The sequence below is a fragment of the Trichechus manatus genome, unplaced genomic scaffold (assembly GCF_000243295.1).
Source record: "Trichechus manatus latirostris isolate Lorelei unplaced genomic scaffold, TriManLat1.0 scaffold00008, whole genome shotgun sequence".
NCBI lineage: Eukaryota > Metazoa > Chordata > Mammalia > Sirenia > Trichechidae > Trichechus > Trichechus manatus.
This window is the reverse complement of record NW_004443944.1, coordinates 12,833,214-12,855,003: the sequence shown is the minus strand read 5'-3', so window position 1 is coordinate 12,855,003 and position 21,790 is coordinate 12,833,214. Positions and strand designations below refer to the sequence as shown.

Sequence of the window (21,790 nt, the reverse complement as noted above, 5' to 3'; positions counted from 1 at the left end):
TTGGTTAAAGCCACCCTCTTGTGGTACTTCTGTTATAGCAGCACTAGATAACTAAGACAGTACTCAACAATAACCAACAATAACAAGACGGGAAGACAGAATACTGTATGATATAGTGCTGGAAGACGAGCCCACTAGTTTGGAAGGCACTATACAAATGGAACAATCACGGACTCAAACATACCAACTATCATGAAGTTGGCGCAGGACTGGGCAACGTTTCCTTCTGTTATACGTAAGGTCACTACAAGCCGAGGCCAACTCACATCAACAACAACAACAAGATGGGAAGGCTCCGGAGGTTTTGAGCAGAGGAATGGCACGCTCTGGCTTACCTGTGAATTTCTGCTAGGTACCTCTGGCAGCGTTCTTAAGATTCTGAGCTTCCCTCGAAAAAGCTGAAGCCCTGGCATGAAGGGCTCCAGCATGGCCACAATCAGCTGGAACCAACAAGCACTCAAAGCTCTCCAGGATCCCACACGTCCCCATCAACCTTTACTGCACATTTAACATCTGGCCCCCAACGGCCTTTGAGTTTGAGAAGCTCTGCACAGAACGCCACTCACCGCAGCAGTGGGCAACCTCTGGGTGCAGGCCACGGGGAGCCGTAGCTTCCAGTCCGTCTCCCCGTCCAGGTGATCTGTCCGCAAGAAGCAAGACCCTGTGGAAGGAAGTAGGGCACCGTCTATTTGTCTGCAATTTAGGAATCCCTCCCTGGGCCACAAACGCGCTGTTGGCAGTTTCTGCTCTGGTTCCCTGGTAAAAACAGCCAATCAACGCCCACTGGCCAGAAGGACAAATAAATACCATATTCCCCACTTCCTCCATAAGTTCTGGGATCAGAAGGACCTGGGTTCAAATCCTCACTCCACCACTCACTAAGCCTCCGTGTGACCTCATCTGTAGAAGGGAGAGAAACGCAGATCCTTCATCCGTGTTGTAAGGACTCGGTGGGGTGGAGAACGGGAAACAGCACACGGTGGCTGGCACAGGGCAAGGGCCAGGGACATAAGTCGTCGCCGTAACCACCATTCAAGGCTGCCCTGGGCAAGGCTCCTGAGCACCTTCACAGGCACCAGAGTGCCTGGTTTGGGTCCCGGCTCTCCCCCTTACCAACTGCACGTCCTTAAGCAGTTCCTCACCCTCTCTGAGCCTCGGTTTCCGCATTGACAAAAATGGAAACAAGAGCAGTGCTAGCTCACAGGTGGTGGTGAGAATTTAAGAGCTGATCCATACGAATGGCTGAGGGCAGTGCTGACGCGGGGAAAGGCCCAGGTGAGCATCTGCGGCTGTGATCCACATGCACATTTCATGGACGTACGTTTCAGAGTGACATACAGGCGCGTGCCTTCAGTTGGCCATATATTTCATCAGAGGGAACATGTATTAAATTCCCCAGAGCCGCGGTTAGAACTTCTGAGAACACTTCAAATTTTTTTTCTTTTTAAGAAAGAGAGCATTTCAGGGGCCCTAAAACCGAATGCTCCATTTTCACTGAATAGTACACAATAACCAATTTGAGGACAAAGCTGCAGTTTTTTTAAAAAACGTCTGTTTTAATCTAGTACCTTCTAGCTCCTCTCCTGCTTATTTAATACATTATGAACAGAAAATTTCATTTGTACTTTTATCCGATTCATAATAAAATAGGCCACAGCAATGTCAAAGGAATATAATGAAAGTTTTTTCAGAGGTTCAAAGAGCTGTGCTTCTGCCTTACAGGCAAGAGAAAAATGGCCTTGTTTCTTCAGAATAGCTTCAAGTAACAAAAAAAAGAGATTTTGAGTCAGCTGGTAGGGTAGGCAAAGTCCCCGGGTGATGCAAAAGATAAACGTGCTCAGCTGCTAAACAAAGGTTGGAGGTTCGAGTCCACCCAGGGGTGCCTTGGAAGAAGTGTCTGGTGATCAACTTGTGAAAAATCAGCCACTGAAAACCCTGTAGAGCACAGTTCTACTCTGACACACATGGGGTCACCATGAGTTTTGGTTTTTGGTGGGTGGGCAGGCAAGGGTGGCAGCCATACCAGAAAGTAACTACAGCGAAGAAGGGTTTTACAGAGATGTGAGAGGTTCACTGAAGCAAACAGGAGCTATACAAAAAAAAACCATTGCCATCTAGTCATTTCCAACTCATAGCGACCCTATAGTAGTAATAAATAAATTGATGGGTGCAGGTTCGCATGACCCCACTACTCAAAAGCTAAGGACAGAAAAAGCCACCTACACCCTGCCCAGTTTCTCTACTGCCCAGTCTCCTCACACCACATCTCTTGGTGTTTCCCTGACAAGAGCGAGGATTTCTGCTTGCATGCTTTGGCCAGACACCCTTCCTCATCCCGCTGACTCCTGAAGCTGAGCCGACGCAGCCCACAGAGTAAAAATACAGCCACTGTGTGTTATTTCACCAGCTGTGACTCAGCAGGGTTCCGAATAAGGGCGTCTTTTTAATTACCGAAATCTATTGACCTGTGGGGACGAGAAATGTTTTTTTAAAAGATGACTCTATTAAAGGAGATGTCTTTGATTCGCCCCCATGACTCCAAAATTATATCTACTTCAAAATTATATCTACATTTTCAAATGATTATTTTGCCAAATTACCATTGAAAGGTTAATGGTTATTTTCAAAATTGATGCCAGATGTTTACCGTTTTTTTCTGAAGTCCTGAGAAAGATCATGTCAGCAGGGACCCGCTGGTTCTGTGTTATGAAAAGAAAGACCGTCACTGTGAAGGCCCATGTGTGGGTCTTGGCCCCCGACCCCAACTCCCTCCCCCTCAACTGGGACGAGAGCTCCGAAGCCCGACAGTGTCTTTTAAGTTTCTGCCTTTGTCAAAGACAGATTGGAGGATTTATTTTGGTTTGAATCTGAGAAATCTTGCACACTGCTGATACTTTACTAATCCTCCATTGAAATCTTATCTCGGAAAGAGTTTCTAGTTTTCTGAGGAATCCAACCATCCCCTCCCGAAATTCCAGCCAGAGGACACCCACTCTAAAGCCTGCTACTCAAGCTGGCTTTCTTCCAGGTTGTCTGCAGATACTAAAGAATGACATACACACTCTCTCTACGCTCACGTTTTCTGCTCTGTCAATTTTCCTGCTTGATGTCTGGCTTCTCGTGGGATTGTCACAAGGAAGTAAAGTAGTAAGAAGTAATAAAAGCCATTCTCAAAAAAAAAAAAAAAAAAAAGAAGGGCCAACAGCAGCCCCATTTAATTACAAACAGAAAAGTATATAACATAAGGGGGTTTGTGTGGTTCTTCTGGGCTGCCACCCAGAAAAAGTTTCACTTTACTTCAAATAGACTTTGAATTCTAGGATTTAATCCTTTTAAAAGAGCATAGTTCACTTCCTACAGAAATAAGTTAAGATACCACCCTTTTCTAATCAAATATTATTCCAAGGCTCTCCAGGGCCACCCCCTAAATCCAGTACCTTCCAACTACCCACGGTAATAAACAGAGATGAGTATTTATTCAAGTAACAAACACATTAACGCTGCTATTTGGAAAAAAAAAAAAAAACGCATTTTTTTGTCTGTTAACTGTTGTCATATTACACTTAACCCCTGCTCCCCATAAAATGGTAGAAAAGCACAATGTTTAAGTCAATGGATTCAAGCTAAAATTTCTCAAAAGGTAAATTACATAAATATTTTTAAGTGCACATGTAGCAAGCTGACTTCTGGGGAAGGTTTTATGATAAGTACCAAAAAATTGACCCCAAACAGTAATAAACACATCAAAGAGAAAAATCAGAATTTGCACTTGTGTTTGTAAGCAGGATTTCTGGCTCATCAGCACACATAAACCTGAAAAACATTTTGTGTGTATGTCCCACAGAAAATAGATTTTTCTCCCCAGGCAAAGCTAGTAGATAGAATTCCCAAGAGCATGCACTCAACTAGTCTACCAGATACACAAAATGCATGTTAGGGTTCACTAGAGTGGCAAAGTCACTACAATGGGCAAACCCATTAGGAGCCACAAGACTCTACTCACCTTTTCGACGATGATAAGATCTCCAACTTGTATGTTGGAACTCTTCACCTTCACTGTCCCTGTAAAGAAACAGGTCCAAGATGCATCAATGTTTTAATTCAGTTTGGCACGTCTTTATAGAGTGTCCACTCACCCGTAACATCAATACAGCACACTCAGAAGTATGTGTGCCCCCCACAACATCATCATCTCCTACCTCTGGCAGAAAAGGTTCACCTCCTACAAGACTGCTCAGAAGTTAAATTAGGGATCCACACTTGTAAGGCACTAAAATAATTCAGGCCACTCAGAAGTCTGTCCTTAAGTAAGATTGTCTGAATGGTGCTTTAGAAGCTTCTCTAAATTGGAACCATAAGAGATTCCATTCAGCCTCAAAAACACTAGTACCAGCTGCCATCCAGTCAACTCTGACTCATGGCGACCCCATGTGTGTCAGAGTAGAACCATGCTCCATAGGGTTTTCAACAGCTGGTTTTTTGGAAGTAGATTGCCAGGTCTTTCTTCTGAGATATTTCTGAGTGGACTTGAACCTCCAATCTTTCGGTTAACAGGTGAGTATGTTGTTGGCACCACCCAAAACCAAACCAAACTCATTGCTGTTGAGTTGATTCCAACCCATAGCGACTCTATAGGACAGAGTAGAATTGCCCCATAGAGTCTCCAAGGAGCAGTTGGTGGATCCGAACTGCTGACCTTTTGGTTAGCAGCCAAGCTCTTAACCACTGTGTCACCTGTGAAAAAAAACTGTTGCCATCAAGTCAACTCCAATTCATAGTGACCCTATAGGAGGAGCAGAACTGCCCCATAGAGTTTCCAAGGAGCAGCCTGGGGGATTTGAACTGCTGACCTTTTGGTTAGCAGCCATAGCACTTAACCACTATGCCACCAGGGTAACTGTGCCACCCAGGCTCCAGAAATGGGGAAAGAGAAGGTCTAACGTTCAGAACTTTACAATTCCTCTTGTTCCACTAGGGGGCAACAGAAAAAATATGCATAGATACACTGTTCTTTCTGGTGAGTTTATTTGGAAGAGGATCATAAATTCAACATGGCCCTTGCTGTCAATAAACTTTTCCTTCACCTGAGCTTGCCCCAACTTTCCCAAACATAAATTTACACATTGTCTTTGGTTTTATTACTAAAATTTATGTGCTGGCCTGACCCAAGCTACCACGCCTCTGTTCAGATTTTCAAGATCTAGTTATGAGTTTTCTCTTAAAATCTAACTCAAAGAACAGTATATCATATGTTTTAATTCTTATTAAATAATAATTGTATGTGTGTGTATGTTAAGGGAACTGAGGACAAAGTTAGGAGACTTATAGTAAAAGGATTAACAGTGATTCTCTCTGGGGAGATGGGGATTTGTCCCTTTCTCTGATGTATACTTTATACCTTCCCACTGATTTTTTTTATAATAAGAATAAAGTGCTTGTCTAATAAGAAAAGAAACTACATTAAATAAATTTAAATTAGTTCCATTTTTTAATTGACCAGGCCCAGGTTTTTCCCTTCCACAACTGAGTCCTGATTTATTATCAGTTAATTTGAACTCTGTCTCTCTCTGTCCATCTGCTCTACCTCAACAAAAAACCCTTTCATCCGCTGTTTGGACAGCAGCTCCTGAGTAACCTCAGCAGACCGAGCCCTCATGCAAACACTCCTGTGTACCTGACTGTCCATCAGCCACAGGCCACCACTGCCATCTCAGAAGGAGGGCCGCCCTGGCCACACTGTCATGACGTCACCTGTATTCTAGCCATGCCCCACTCATTAACACTTGATGGGAGAGCCTCAGCTTCAACAAAGTCAGACACTTGGACTTCCTAGCTCTACGAACAGACTCATGGTGCTAGCCATAAATTTGGACTTCTTGCCCCAGGTTGCCATTTTTTGGTGATCAGAAACATGCAATTTGAAACAGAATGTTTGAAACACCAATGTTCATTGCAGTACTAGTCACAATCGCCATAGGTGGAAAGAGGCTAAATGGCCATCAACAGACGAATGAAGGGATAAGCAAACTGTGGTGCATACAATGGAATATTACTCAGCGGTAAAGAGAAATGGAGTTCTGGTACATGCTGTGACATGGATGACCTCAAAAACACTATGCTGAGTCAAATAAATCAGACACCAAAGGTCAAATATTGTATGGTTCCCCTTCTATGAAATATCTAGGATAGGCAAGCATTTACAGATCAAAGCTCATCAGTGGTTACCAGGGATGGGTAGGAGGGAGAGGAAAGGGAGACTCACTGCTTAGGGGACACTAGAGCTTCTGTTAAGAATGATGGGAAAATCTGGAAACGGATAATAATAATGGTTAAACAATACGACAAACATAACTAATGTCAAAGAATTGTACACGTGATAAACATCGACAAGGCAAAGAATTTGTTACATATATATTTACCACAATTTAAAAAAATAATTTTTTTAATGTAGTTTGGCCCTGCATGCGGGACACACATTTATAATGTGTGAGTGTGTTCTGCATAACGAGAGAAAAGGCAAAGGAAACCAGGAAAAGAATGAAAAGGCAGAAAAGCAGCAGGAAGAGAAAAGGAGGGAAACCAGGTACTCTATTTATATTCCAGCATTTACTGGGAATTTTCTACCAACCAGGCATTATAATTGGCTGTAGATATCTGAATAAATGCCCCTATCTAATCAGCTCCTGGAGCCCTGGTGGCATAATGGTTAAGCCCTTGATTGCTATCAAAAGGTCAGTGGTTCAAACCTACCAGCTACTCCAAGGGAGGAAAGACCTGGCAATCTGCTTCTGCAAATATTTACAGCCTTGGAAACCCTATGGGGAAGTTCTGTTGTTGTTGTTAGGTGCTGTCGAGTCAATTCCGACTCATAGCAACCCTATGTACAACAGAATGAAACAATGCCTGGTCCTGTGCTATCCTCATGATCGTTGTTAGCTTGAACCCATTATTGCAGCCACTATATCAATCCATCTCATTGAGGGTCTTCCTCTTTTTTACTGACCCTCCAATTTACCAAGCATGATGCCCTTCTCCAGGGACTGGTCCCTCCTGATAACATGTATAAAGGAAGTGACACAAACTCTTGCCATCCTAGCTTCTAAGGAGCATTCTGGCTGTACTTCTTCCAACACAGATTTGTTTGTTCTTTTGGCAGTCTGTAGTATATGCAAGACTCTTAGCCAACATCATAATTCAAATGCATCAATTCTTATTCAGTCTTCCTTATTTGTTGTGTCCAGCTTTCACATGCATATGAAGCAACTGAAAACACCATGGCTTGGGTCAGCTGTACCTTAGTCCTTAGAGTGATATCTTTGCTTTTTAATACTTTAAGGGGTCTTTTGCAGCAGATATGCCCAATGCAATGCATTGTTTGATTTCTTGATTGGTGCTCATGGCTGTTGATTGTGGATCCAAGTAAAATGAAATCCTTGACAACTTCAATCTTTTAACTGTTTATCATGATGTTGCTTACTGGTCCAGTTGTGAGGATTTTTGTTTTCTTTATGTTGAGGTGTAATCCATACTGAAGGCTGTAGTCTTTGATCCTCATCAGTAAGTGCTTCAAGTCCTCTTCACTTTCAGCAAGCAAGGTTGTCATCTGCATATTGCAGGTTGTTAATGAGTCTTCCTCTAATCCTGATGCCTCATTCTTCTTCATACAGTCCAGCTTCTCGGATTATTTGCAGTTCTACTCTGTCCTATAGGGTCCCTATGAGTCGGATCAGTCTGTAATGATGACAGCCTAGAAAACCGTATGGGGCAATTCTACTCTGTCACACGGGGGCGCTATGAGTCAGAATCGACTCAACAGTACCCAACAACAACAATGACAATTAGCGCCCAAGTCGGCAGAGGGGGGACACGAGGGAGAGAAAAAGGGAACTCAAGTTAGAATGGCAGGCTGGCTGAGCAGGTAGTATTAGGGATGAACTAACTCACAAAATGATAAAAACTGTTAAGATTGTGGGAAGGGCCCCAAACACATTAAACATTGTTCTGGAGCTTCTGCAAACATTCTTGTGGAAAAAAGGAAGAACAAGTTAAGAAGCACTCTGGCAGAGCTCCCAGACTTCTAACAAAGAAACAGGCGAAAAAAAGCCATCACTTCTACATTGATGATTCCCCATCTCAAAAGAGAACAGGGACTCTCCGCGGGCCATCTGATTGGACAGAAAACAGATTCTCACAACACTCCACTGAAGCTGGCAGGCATACTTCTGTAGCACTCCTGATTTTTCTTCTCTTCCTTCCCCCAGAGACCCCTAAGATGGAAGTGTTGTCGTTAGGTGCTGCCAAGCCGATTCTGACTCATAGCGACCCCAAGTGACAAAATACAGCTGCCCCACAGGGTTTCCTAGGCTGTAACCTTTACAGGCGCAGATCGCCAGGTCTTTCTTCCCACAGAGCTGCTGGTGGGTTCAGAGCGGCTGCTGGGTTCGAACCACTGACCTTTTAGTTAGCAGCCAAGCACTTAACCATTGCGCCACCAGGGCCCCTTAGGATGGAAGCTGGGGCAGCTTCATGGGCAAGCAATCTACGCAGTCACACTGGCCTTGCTTTCATGCTCTGTTGTCATCACCTGAAATGCTTAATAATTTCTGAACGAGCGGCCCCGCGATTTCATTTTGCACTTGTCCCAGCAAATTACACAGCTGTTCCTGAATGGAAATGAAAGCCCCCAGTAACCTCCCTTATAAAGTACATGGGAAACTGGTCCTGCCCCAAGAACTGAAGTGGCAGAAGCCTTAAGTATTTCCCCAAGATCTCTCCTCTCATTTGGATCCATAATGCCCAAATCTCCAAACTCTAGGCTCTGGAATTTTTACAAGCATTTGCAAAGACGCTGCAGAAGCTGGGGAAGAGACTTCTGCAAAGGTTAAGTGGAAACCCCTCTGCCGGCCACATCCTAAATCATTAAATAATTCCTATGGAATAAATTTACCCCTTTTGGCTTTCACCACTTCACCCAAATCATCTCAGAGTTTTATAACAGGGAACAAACTTCCAATTACTAGAGCTGTTTATTTCTGTAGCGATGGGCTCCAAGCCTTTCATAAGCAAACCTATTGAGCCCAAAGCATGCCTTTGCATGGGTGACAGCTTCAGAATAAGGGCAGCTTGTCTACATTGCAGGGAGAAACCAGATGTTTCCCCCAAGTAGAAGCAAGTAAATGACAATTCAGTTAAACTGCAGAACAGCCTGCAAAAAAGAAAAGAAAAATTTTTTTTTAAATAAATTCCGGGGCACGAGTATGTGTGGGCCTATTTTTTGACCCCGAACACCTCCAGCTAAACTTCTATTTTTCATTGTGCATGCATGACACTGGTTGCTTTTACAGATCTCTAACGACCATCTCCATGCGCTGACCCTGGTTAATGTGTTACTCTTTAGCTCACTCTCTAATCTGCCTGTCACAGTGATGAGTTGTAAATTCTGCGGCATGTGTACATTTCCTGGGGTTGACATTAAAATGCCTCTGCGGACCCAGCGGAGTTCAGAGGTTTAAAGTGGAAATTTTCATATTCAAATAGAGTTGTCTGCATTCCCCAAAACCTATGAAAAGCCTGTTATTTGAAAACCCACAGAGGGCTGAAAAGTATTATTATAAATACCGCTGCCACTTTGAGGGGCTTTTGTTTAATGACGGAGAACTTAAAAAAGACCATTGAAGTTTAAATGTAGCATGTTTACATCCAACAGAGGCTTTTAAAATAAATTTATAAATGGTCTTCCCTGTTCCCAGTTTACAGGGCCCAACAATGATCAAATAGACTACACCCTGGCTGGGGAGGTAGGAATACCTTTTGGGAAAGATAAGAGTGTGATTTGTGCAAAAATGTGAGATTTTTCAGGCTTTCTTTTTTTTAATTAAACAACAGATCAGTTTACATATGATTTGTAATAAAGTGAAATTAATAATTTGAACAAAAAAAAAAAAAAAAAAGAGCCTTGTGGATCTGAAATAACAACTCTGCGCCTGTCAGAGAACGTATGAGAAAGTGTTGGACAAAATTTGCCTTAAGACTCAGATTAAGTCTTACATAAAAAATAAATAAATAAGACTCAAAAATGTTGATGCTCTGAATCTCAATGAGAGGAGCTTGGGGAGGGGAGTTCTTTGCTCACTGAATTGTATTTGAGATCCTTTACTGTTTTGCTTCAGTGACATCAAAAAGTCCATCACTGTAATTCTCTGAAAAAAACAAAAAACCGTGAAGCATATCTTCATGTTCTTCCATGACTGTTTACACTTTGTTCGTACTATACCGAGTTTATCCTTGGAAAACACAAATGGTGCTTGTGTTTAGGAATACAGAGTTTCAACTTAGTTAATTAACTATTAGCTAAACAACTCTCTCCATTAACAAATCCATCTTCCCTACGCTACTCTACCTTCTCCTGATTAATTCCAAAGGAATACAACTCTCCCCCCTCAGAAAACACACATAGCCTTAGATCTCAAAACTTAATCACATTAATTGCAATCCTAAGTCATGGTCCAAAGTGGATTTTGAATTAAATTGGAAAAATGATATCATCTCACATGGAGGTGAGATCCTTGGGGTTAAGGGCAATTCTGTAGCTGTGAGAAGGTGAAGGGGGTAGCAGTGCTATACTACCTGGAAAGAACTGGGGAAGAGGAAAGCTATGTCCATGCGCTCAGGTGGGGATACGATGGTTTGGTTGTTCACACCAAATATGCACGTACCTAGGACTAAGAAACTGAAGACAGGAAGGATGCCTTCTATTTTGTATAGACCTCTGGCTTATGACTTATGGCTAACTGTCCATCCAGATGTCCCCAGCAGCAAAGACTCACAGGCAATTGTTCACGTTATGCTTCTGCTTACACTTTCTTTCAGGGCTAATTATCTGCTTGCTTCATTTAGCCCTTGCTCCAAAGAAGTTAGTCCACCAAGCATTCCTGGTATGAAGACCCACAGAATCTGCCTTGTGAAAACACCAAACCCGATTTCTCTCACTACCTGTGATAATCAAGGCAGATCCTCCAGAATTAAACTTTTGGTTTGAGGGACAGAAGCATAAAGTGGAATACTTCATTCACTAATTATTCTTACCTGCCCCAATCCAAGTCCTCTGAGTAATAAAACTAAGTTTTTCTGGGTCTGCTACTACTTCACGGGCTCTTTGTTGGCTTTGGTATTTCCAGTGCCATTGAATGCTGTTCCTTTGGGAAAACAGTTCTGTCATTAAAACCATAAAAACTGATAAAGGTCTGAGAACCTCTCTTTTAAGTCTCTGACCATGTTTAAATACGGATTTCAAGTCGGAAGGCAGAGGGATGCTTATTGACCTGGAAGCATTGTCCCTACGTGACTTTTATCTTTTACCTACATCATCACAGACATGATGCTTCCCCTTTCTGAGTCTCAGTTTCCCCATCTACAAAAGCTACCTCCAAGCCAAACCAAACTTGTTCCGGTCGAATTGATTTCAACTCATAGCGACCCTACAGGACAGAGTACAACTGCTCCATAGGGTTTCCAAGGAGCGGCTGGTTGATTCAAACCGATGACCTTTTGGTTAGCAGCCAAGCTCTTAACCACTGGGCCACCAGGGCTCCAAGCTACCTCCATACACTATTTCAAAAATTACTGATAAGACCTTGTCTAGCACCTGGCTGGCTTACTGGAAGTGTTAAGTAAATTATTAAGAGGCTTAATTTCTTCTCCTGCTTTCCAATTTGGGCAACATTTTTCAAAGGGCTCCAATGCAAACTTCTTCCCATAGCAAGCCCTGTATGTGAATTCTTGAATGACAAAATCAACCTTCCGAGGGTCTCAGCTTCTCACTGGCCTACGTGGTCTTTTCTTCTGTTCTCCCAGGAGGGAGTGGCTAAGGAAACATGGCCACTCTTGTTATGGGGAGAAACAAGGAGTCAACACCTGGGTGTTTTGTACCCGGCACACCCAGCTAACCACCAGTGCCTTAGGCTAAACTTCACGCACCTCCTGGAGAACTCTTTCCCAGGGCTGGCTTCACAGACAGGCAACTGGGCAGTCGCATGGGGCCATGTGCTCAGAAGGGCCCATACTTGGTTTAATGCTCTGCTATCGCCATCTTGAAATTCTTAATAACGTTTAAATAAGGGCCCTGCATTTTCATTTTGCCCTGGACCCCACAAATTATGTAGCTGGTCCTACTTTCTTCCATCCTGCAAGACTCAGGATGAAGATCACCTCTTCTAGGAAGAAGACATCAACAGCTGTTTGCTAGGCTCCCATCACCCCTGGTTCCTACCTCCATTTATTCACCCAGCAACACTTAATGAACACCTGCCGCAAAACCATCAGCACTGGCCTTTCTTGAAAACACTCTGAGTCCCAGGCATTGTGCTAAATTCTTCTGACACATGACTTATCTCACTTGCCTACAACCATCTGCTGAGGTGTTTTTAGTTGCTGCCCTGTTAGCTCCAACTCATGGCGACTTTACATATAACAGAACGGAATGTTGCTCAGTCCTGGGCCATCTTCATGACCATTGGCATCTTTGAGTCCATGGTTGCAGCTATTGTGTCAATCCATCTCACTGACAGTTTCCCTCATTTTCATTGACCCTCTACTTTACCAACCATGACGTTCTTTTTCTAGCAATTGGTCTTTCCTGATGATATGTCCAAAGTAATCAAGCTGAAGTCTCACCATCCCCTCTTCTAAGGAATATTCTGCTTGTATTTCTTCTAAGACTGATTTGTTTGCTCTTTTGGCAGTCCACTGTGTATTCAGTATTCTTCACCAACACCGCATTTCAAACACATCAATTCTTCTTCTCTCTTCTTTTTTCATTATCCAAACTTCTCATGCATATGAGGCAACTGAAAAGACCGTGGCATGGGTCAGATGCACCTAAGTTATCAAAGTGACAACTTTGCTTTTTAAAACTTTAAAGAGCTCTTTTACAGCAGATTTGCCCAATGCAATATGTCGTCTGATCTCTTAACTGCTGCCTCCATCGACACTGATTGTTGATCCAAACAGAATGAAATGGTTGACAACTTCCATTAAGGTGGGCACTATTATTACCCCCAATTTACTGAGAGGGAAGTGATCTGCCCACACAGCAGGGAGGAGGTGGAAGCCGGACAACAGAACCCAGGGAGAGTATGAGCTCAGAATTCCTACTCTTGACCACCAGCTGCTGGGCTCAGAACCAACTAGGAACACAGTCATCAAGAACGGGAACATTCCTATGAGGGCCACCACACTCAGGCCACTGAAGTATAACTATTAGTTGTGTTTATATAATTTAATTATCTGTTTGCTTGTTCGGATACTTCACTAGTCTATGAACGCCTTGAGGCCCTGGCCCCTCACGTTTACCTCTGTAATCCATAAATCTATCACGGACTTAGCAGGCGACGGACTCTCAAACATTTCTTAAAAAAATGAATAAATGGTCATTTCCATGCGAGAGGCTGATTTTATTATTAAAAATCTTTACATGCCTCTTATTAAGATATGACAGTTCCATCACAATGAATCCAACTGGTGTTTTGTTTTAGATACATCTCAAACAAAATAAGCCAATCTAAAAGGTTGGAAGCAGTCATTTAAAAAAAAAAAAAAAAAAAAGTTCACCCATTTTCCCTCCCAATTGTGAGTTCTTTATTATCAGGGCTTTTTAGTTCAGCTGTCTGAAATCAATTTTTTTTTTCTTGAAGTAAGCTTGAAGGTTTTTCAATCTGATCAATTTAAAACCTCTAAAACTTTGTCAGTGTCCCAATAAGAAAGCATTTGTGGCACTGGTATTCTTAAAACTATACTAATCGCTGCTAAAAAAGATTCATGCGGTGAATCTAATCTTGAGGAAACATCAGACAAACGCGTATCAAGGGACATGAGACAAAGTAACTGACCTGAAACAGGCCAGTTCCAATTCAAAAATATCATAACAAAGAAGATCCAGAAGCTGCGCCAGGTTAAAGACTAAAGAGACAGAACAACAAATTTAACTGTCAATCTGGGTTGCTTCCCGGACCAGGAAAAAAAAATGCTATAAAGGACATTACAAGGACAACTGGCAAAATTTGAATAAGGACTGTAGATTAGATTAATAGTAATGTATCAAAGTGACATTTCCTGATTTTGATAATTACACTGCATTGTGTAAGAGGAATGTCTATTCTTAGGAATTACACACTGAAGCATTTACGGTTAAAGGGAATGATGTCTGCAATTTAACTAATAGTTTAGGATAAACATACACACACACACATATACAGAGAGAAAATGGGGCAAACTGTTAACAATTAGTGAACCTGGGTGAAGGGTATACAGGAGTTCTCTGTATGATTTTTGCAACGTTTTTACTAGTTAGAAATTGTTTCCAAACAAATATACTGTTTGAATTCTATTAGTACGAGTACTGCTATTATTAATCGGGAAATGCTTTAGAATGTAAGTAGATATCGTGGCATACAATCTAGTGATCGAGGACTTGCTATTCTTGCTTCTAAATATTTCTGAATTCTAAAAATATGGGTGAAAATACATTTAAAGAATTCATGTGATAAAAAGGAAGATAGTTCTGCATGGATATGTGTGTGTACACACATACGCGTGCATATACATACACATACTTGTTTCATTTTGCTTTTGAACTTACTAAACGAAGATGTTAGTGGAAAGCTTTGTGCCATGAGATATTATTATGTAACGTTCCCCTCTTTCTTCCTCTCTTTGAAATCTGCCAGTTTGGGCTTGTCCCTCAGCCCTTCCCCCTAAAGGGTATCAAATTACTAAACTCACCTCAATCCCTTTCCAAGCTGACAGTTTCGGCGGTGCTTTGTTGGGCTTTCAAAACCAATTGCAGGGCTAGCGCCTGGGTTAATATTCAGAACCCTGTTCTGTTTTCCTCTACTGTCATGGCAATGGGGACCACGGGCCACAAAAGAAGCCCAACAAAGGCAGACAAGTTTTTAATGCTCGAGCCATCTGCCAATTCTCCTTAGGATCTTTTCAAGGACTGAGTGAAGTTAAAGCAGAGCCGGGAAGGGGGTCTGCGGGGAAGGGCAGAAAAATCATTCATGGGAAAAGCAACTGCAATATGAAAAGAATCAAAGAAGGCTCAGGGCCTGGGTAGATGAATGAATGGGATCCAAAGCCTCTCCTCTTTAGCGCTAAATAGATCCACCCTACCCTCTCCAATGGGGCCTTTGTCGGTTGTCAAGCATTTTAAATGTTATAGTAAGAATATGTTATTAAGGCGGGACTTAATATACACAAACCACACATACCACCCTCCAGAGGGGTCTTCTAATGACCCATATGGAAAGCTCAAGCCACCTGCCTTTGCAAAGATTACGCTGTTTTTTCCTTTGGGGAGCAAAATGTTCTAAATACAGTAGCTTGACATTAATAAATCATGTCCATAGACATGCAAATTTTTAAGGCCACCAACTATGAAAATCAACTCAAAGTCATGAAAACAAAGTCATGCTCTCAGGGAATTTTATTAAAATTTCAATTTTTTTGGAGCCCTAAATATATTCTTTCTTGAATAAACATTTTTCCTAGAAGGAAAAATCTACTCAAAAGCCTGAAACCATGGATGGCCTGCTTACCTGGAAGGCTGAAGTGCTAAATAAGCACAAAGCAGTGCCTGCCTGGCTCAGGTAAGTAAGTCACACAGGTATCTATCCTATGGCAAAAATCTCAGTTTCCTGAAGGCAGAGCATACCTTTTATTCCCCTGGGTTCCTCCAAAGAACATTTACGAAATAAAGCCTGAACGGGAATAGTAATTTTATGGAACAGTCCATTTACATCTTTTCCTAGTTAGACTGGCAAACTTTAGGTTAACATTTCCTCGTTCCTGAATATAACCTTAATGTAGAATTCATAGCTGGAAATAGAAACCAACATTGGTTGTTGTTTTGTTGCTTCTCTAATGATGCATTTGGGTGGGATTTTTTAAGTTCCCCCATTTTAAATGTACGCATCTTGCAAGGGGGGCAATGATTAAGTTACCTGGTTATTTCTCCTTGCTGTGGTTCAGACTGCACCCTCTCCACCACTGAATTTCTAGGATTTGTAAAATGCCTTTACAGAAATCTTTACAGATGCAGTGTTTATGCAAATCTGTTGCCTTTTTGAAATATAATGTTGCGACTGTTTGGTTTTAAAGTAATCACTGCTAAAAGAGTATCTTGTAAAACTGTTCTCCCTTCCCTGGAAACACAAACCTGCCTAGCTGGGGCCAAGTCTGCAGCCTTTCACAGACACAGGAGGGGCGTGGGAGAGGAATTAGCAAGTGGCAATCAGAATAGACTGACCAGCAGCTAATAATACCTACAGCCAACAACAGAGGCCAGATGCAGAGATTTAAATCCAGGCCTCTGACTTGCAACTGGCTGACAGGACAACTCTAAGAGGATGATGGGGGCCCAGGGATGCAGAACAAGTCCCACTAGGCTCAGGCAGAGGGAGGCCTCCCTTGTGCAAGAGCCGAAGAGTACCCACACACCCGCGGGCCCGGGCTTTGAACTCTGCTCCCTGGGCTGTCAGCTGCTGTGACTGAGTTACAGCCCCGCAGCCCCACCCTCAGCAGCAGGAGGTGGCCCTGGAGGGCTGGGAGGCTGACCTCTGGCTGTGAGCCGGCTGTAGACCTGGGAGTTGACTTCTTTGTCCCTCATGAAGCATCGGATCTCCTCCACCGCCTCGCGGATGATGGTGACCACCAGCACAAAGCCCTGTGGAAAGAGACGAGAGGGGTGAGCCCTGTTGGAGCCAACTGACAAACACTTCTGGGTGCCAGGGGCAGAAAGGGGTGCAGCTACCCTATAATAATATAATACCCCAATAACAGCATTAATGATTATAACATTGATAATATATAATCATATGGAGTACTGGTAGTGCAAATGGTTAAGCTCTTGGGTAGGCAGTTCGAATCCACCCAAAGGAGGCACCTCAGAAGAAAGGCCTGGCGATCTACTTATGAAGAATCGGCATTGAAAATCCTATGGAACACAGTTCCACTCTGACACACATGGGGTTGCCATGAATTGAAATCTACTTTATGGCAACTGGTTTTCTGGTATAATAATATTAAGTATTTAAAAAGTACACACCCCAGAAAGCCCATTTCTCCGAATCTATCCTGGAAAAGCCACATGCACACATGTACCCTAGAGAAAAACTATCATATACACTCGTTGCTGTCAAGTCGGCTCCGACTCATAGAAACCCTATAGGACAGAGCAGAATTGCCCCATAGGGTTTCCAAGGAGCAGCTGGTAGATTCAAACTGCCTACCCTTCTGTTAGCAGTCGAATGCTTTAACCACTGAGCCACCAGGGCTCCAATCATACACAAGAACCCCCATATTCACCACCGCAGGGTTTATAAGAGCTAAAGACGCAGAAACAAGCACACCATGCACCAGAGGGGAGAGGCTGGCTGATGGGGCTGCCGGCTACCATTTACACGTCACCCACCATGTGGCCGGCACTGAGCAAACCCTTGACACCTATTAGATCACTTGATCCTCACAACAACCCTATGAGATATGCTGCTATCACTGAGATCCCCATGTTATAGATGAGGAAACTGACGCACAGAGAGGCTGAGTCATCTTGCCCAAGAACATAAAGCTAGGAAGTGATAAGCAGGAATTTGAAACCAGGAAATCTGGCTCCAGAATCCTTGCTTCTAATTGCCCCACCATTCCACATGTAGAGAAACTCCGATGGAGCCGAAACAACAGCTCACAAGAATATAGTTAAAAAGAACCAGATAGATAGGGGAAGTCTGCCTTTCAGAAGATACAATGTAACACTTTATGTAAACAACAACAAAGATTCCATATAGTGCTGAGTATTTGCTAATTTACTATGGGTACTTAGTACATGTTGTTATTAGCTGCCATCGAGCTGGCCCCCTGACTCATGGCAACCCCATGCACAATGGTACAAAACACCACCCACTCCTGTGCCATCCCCATGACTCCTGCTAATAACTGTTGGGATCCATAGGATTTTCACTGGCTAATTTTCAGAAGTAGATCACCAGGCTTTCTTCCTAGTCCATCTTAGACTGAAATCTATTCAGCATCCCAGCAATACACAAGCCTCCACTGACAGACAGGTGGTGGCTGTGCATGAGGTGCACTGGTCAGAATCGAACCCATGTCTCCTGCATAGAAGGTGAGAATTCTACCACTGAGCCACCAATGCCCTTGTACCCAGTACACAGACATGTTAAATGTATAGAAAACAATCTGGAAAGAGACACAACACACCAAACCTGAACGACTGGTTAGGGTACTCTGCAAGGAGAGGGACTAGGATGGGGTTGGGAGGGGTGGGTCTGTAAAGTGTTAAGTTTTCATAAGAAAACATATTAACGAATTAGTTGTATAAGTATCAATTATTTAAAAGAAAATTTTAAAAACTATCCTTGATCTTCCCCTAAGTATATCCCAATTCATAAAATCTGAGACTGGGGTGGGGTGGGGGGTCACCCATACAAGAATCTATTTGCATCTAGATTTTTCCTCTCATATCAATAAGGGTAAAAACACTCACTCATTTTTCTTACAAAACAGTCCTGTCCTCCTTCCCCTCCCCCTTCTAAAGCTAGCCAGAACACTTTTTCTTTTTTTTAAGCACAGATAGCATAACTGCCCTGGAGGTTAAAGAGAGCGATTCCTTGAAGATTTCATTTTCATACTGTTTACCCCACCAAATATATTAACTTCAACTCAAAGGACTTTAAATCTCTTATGTAAATCTAGCAGGGATGCGCTGTGCTGTGAAACGCTGCCTCCAAAGACCCATAGATCTTTCCAATCAAAGGTCCACTCCTGTTTCCAGTCAGATGGAAAGTACACACTTTGGCCAAAAGGAAACTGGTGCATTTCAGAGTGAAAGCGTAACCAGACCACATAGGGAGGCACACAGAACCTCTTCTGGAAGGGGACAGACCCAGCTTGCAGAGGCACCCCCTCCCCACACTGCTGTTTTGTTGTTCTGTGCCAGCACCCAGGTTGCTGTTGTTTGTTTTTGCAAATGTTCCCATTTCTCTTTCTCTCTGCTTGGGCCAGGCTCAATCTCACTGATGTTAATGGAAACTGTGTGCTCACTCAGACACAGGAGCCACTAAGCTCTCTGCTGCAGATAATTCTGCCTCCTAGCTAAGTTATTGCATGATGCCCCTACTCCCAAGCACACAGTTCTCATTAATCCTGGAGGACACGCTAGCCCTTAGGCTAGAAATCGCTTTACAAAGAAATGCAAATGTAGTCCAGAAATAAATTCCAACCGCTCATCTCGGGAGGTCCTTAATAGCCACAGATATTTAGGAGGAGGCTTTAATATAGGGACCAAGGTTGGCTGAGCTCATAAAGAAATCATAGGCAGTGACCGGACGGACAAGCAATTCTGAAGGTGGCAAATGTTTTCAAAGTCATCCTTCAAACATTTACTGCTCATCCGTCAGTTGGTCATACTGTGGTGGCTTGCGTGTTGCTATGATGCTGGAAGCTACGCCACTGGTATTTCAAATACCAGCTGGGTGACCCATGGTGGCCAGGTTTCCACGGTGCTTCCAGACTAAGATCGATGAAGAAGAAAGGCCTGGTGATCTACTTCTGAAAATTAGCCAGTGAAAACCCTATGGACCGCATCGAAATATTGTCTGATACAGCGCTGGAAGACGAGCCCCCTAGGCTGGAAGGTGCTACACAATAGTTGCAACAATGGACTCAAACACGCCAACCATCATGCAGATGGTGCAGGACTGGGCAACATTTCATTGTCTTACAAATAAGGCACCAACTCAACGGCCACCAACAACATCACCACTTCAAAAACAGACTTACTAAAGCAAATCTAATCTAGGGGTGATAGAAATCAGAAAAACAGGTGGCTCTGGGGGTGGAGGTGACGGTGACAGGAAAGGGGCACCTTTCTCGGGTGATGGAAATGTTTTACGTCTTGATTGGGGTGGTGTTTACATGGGTGCTGACAGCTGTCAGAACACATTGAACTGCATACTTCAGACCTGTGCACTTTACGGTACATAGATTGTATCTCAGTAACGAGAAAATCTAGACTTATTCTTTGGTCTTCATACAAACAATTGTATCGATTATCTCTGTCATCTCGTGAGGAATTCCTCCCGCTAACATATTAGTACCAAGAACAAAGTTCCTAAAAGCTAAAACTTGATCCATGCAATAAGCAACGAAGTCACTAGTGCCCGAAAAATCCATTGACTCCGACACATAGCAACCCTATAGGACAGAGAACTGCCCCCACAGGGTTTCCAAGGCTGTAAATCTTTACGGAAGCAGACTGCCACATCTTTCTCCCGCGGAGCAGCTGGTGGGTTCAACCGCTGACCTTTCGGTTAGCAGCCAAGTGCTTAACCACTGCGCCACCAGGGCTCCTCCCACTCATGCCAGAGTTTAAAAATTAAAATGAGAATGCTGAGAACTTTCTATATGTCAGGAACTCTGCAAAGGAAGCAATTTACTTGCAGTAATTCATTTAATCCTCCCGACGAGCCAAGGAGGTAGACACCATCACCCTAATTTACAGATGAGGAAACTGGCACAGACAAGAAAATCTATTAAAAGGGCAGCCAAGAGCTGAACCCAAACCATTTGCATCACTGCGTTTGATGGCTGAGTTTGAAGTGAGAGGACTTTCAAGGTAGTCAGAAGACATTTCAAAATGTTTTCTAGACAAGAAGCGAAAATTGATTCTCCGCATAAAAATCCATTAGGAGAAATCAGCTACGGTCACCTACAAACAGACGCCATATCTGTCTGTAACCTCAAGCCTTCTTTCTCTTCAGTCCCTGGGAAGAGAAGCCAAAAATCAAGACAAATATCCTCCCCCTACCCTCACTTAACCATCACAGGAAATGCTGGCTACAAAAGGGCCCACAATGCAGAGTTAGAAACAAGGGGTTAACCTGTCCGGCTTCTATCTAAAGCCACAATGTTGTCGTTACTGTTAGCTGCCATTGAGTTGGCTCTGAACTTAGGCAACCCCATACACAACAGAACAAAATGCTGCCTGGTCCTGCGCCATCTCCGTGATCAGCTGCAAACTGGACTATTGTGATCCATAGGGTTTTCAGTGGCTGATTTTCAGAAGTAGCTCACCAAGCCTTTCTTCCCAGTCCACTATAGTCTGGAAGCTCCACTGAAACCTGTTCAGCATCACAGCACCACCCAAGCCTCCACTAACAGATGAGTGGTGGCTGTACATGAGGTGCACTGGTTGGAATTAAACCCAGGTGTCCTGCATGGAAGGGGAGAATTCTACCACTGAATCACCACTGCCACCATCTAAAGCCATAGTCGGAGGGAAACCAGGCCAGTCACTTGGAAGACAACACAGGTGGCAAAGTTGTCACCCACAGGTGGGGTTCCACACTGGGTAATATTTTCTTTTGGCCCAGTATGGAAATAAAAAAAATCAAAATAACCGCCTACAGTTGAAGTTAGGACTTTGGGGCTTCTCTTGCAAAATCAAAGAACGGTGTAACACCAAGTAGGCATCTCAGCGAGAAGAAAACTGGCTGGAGCAGCATGCTGGGCCCCTATTTAGAAGGGTGAGTACCTCCAATTCATCAGAGGCTGCACCGCTCCCTCCAATCCACCTGCTCGCTCAATCACGTTTCCTGAGGGGCTTCGGCAGGCACTGGAGTTTGTCCTCACTGCTGTTGATACAGAGTAACCGAGTAACGGAAAAGGAAACATCACATGGAATGAAGCCAACAGTCTACCCTGTAATGCTCTTTCACCA

The 21,790-nt window shown here is 43.3% G+C and overlaps 1 protein-coding gene across 2 annotated transcripts in view; it reads right to left on the bottom strand.

Annotated features, from left to right (window-relative positions):
- The window catches only part of ATP9A (ATPase phospholipid transporting 9A (putative)), a 154,979-nt gene that overhangs the window by 82,744 nt on the left and 50,445 nt on the right, over positions 1–21,790 (bottom strand). Inside the window, exons 1-5 of one of the 2 annotated variants that reach the window (XM_023742896.1) lie at positions 21,605–21,706; positions 16,612–16,720; positions 4,004–4,062; positions 2,648–2,699; positions 567–661 (exon numbers count right to left, since the gene is read on the bottom strand). In XM_023742896.1, the coding sequence (XP_023598664.1) occupies positions 567–661; positions 2,648–2,699; positions 4,004–4,062; positions 16,612–16,663 (258 nt within the window). In that variant the 5' untranslated portion in view covers positions 16,664–16,720; positions 21,605–21,706. Of the gene's footprint in view, positions 1–566; positions 662–2,647; positions 2,700–4,003; positions 4,063–16,611; positions 16,721–21,604; positions 21,707–21,790 lie in introns of those variants that run through there. The other variant, XM_004370233.2, reaches the window with a different exon arrangement.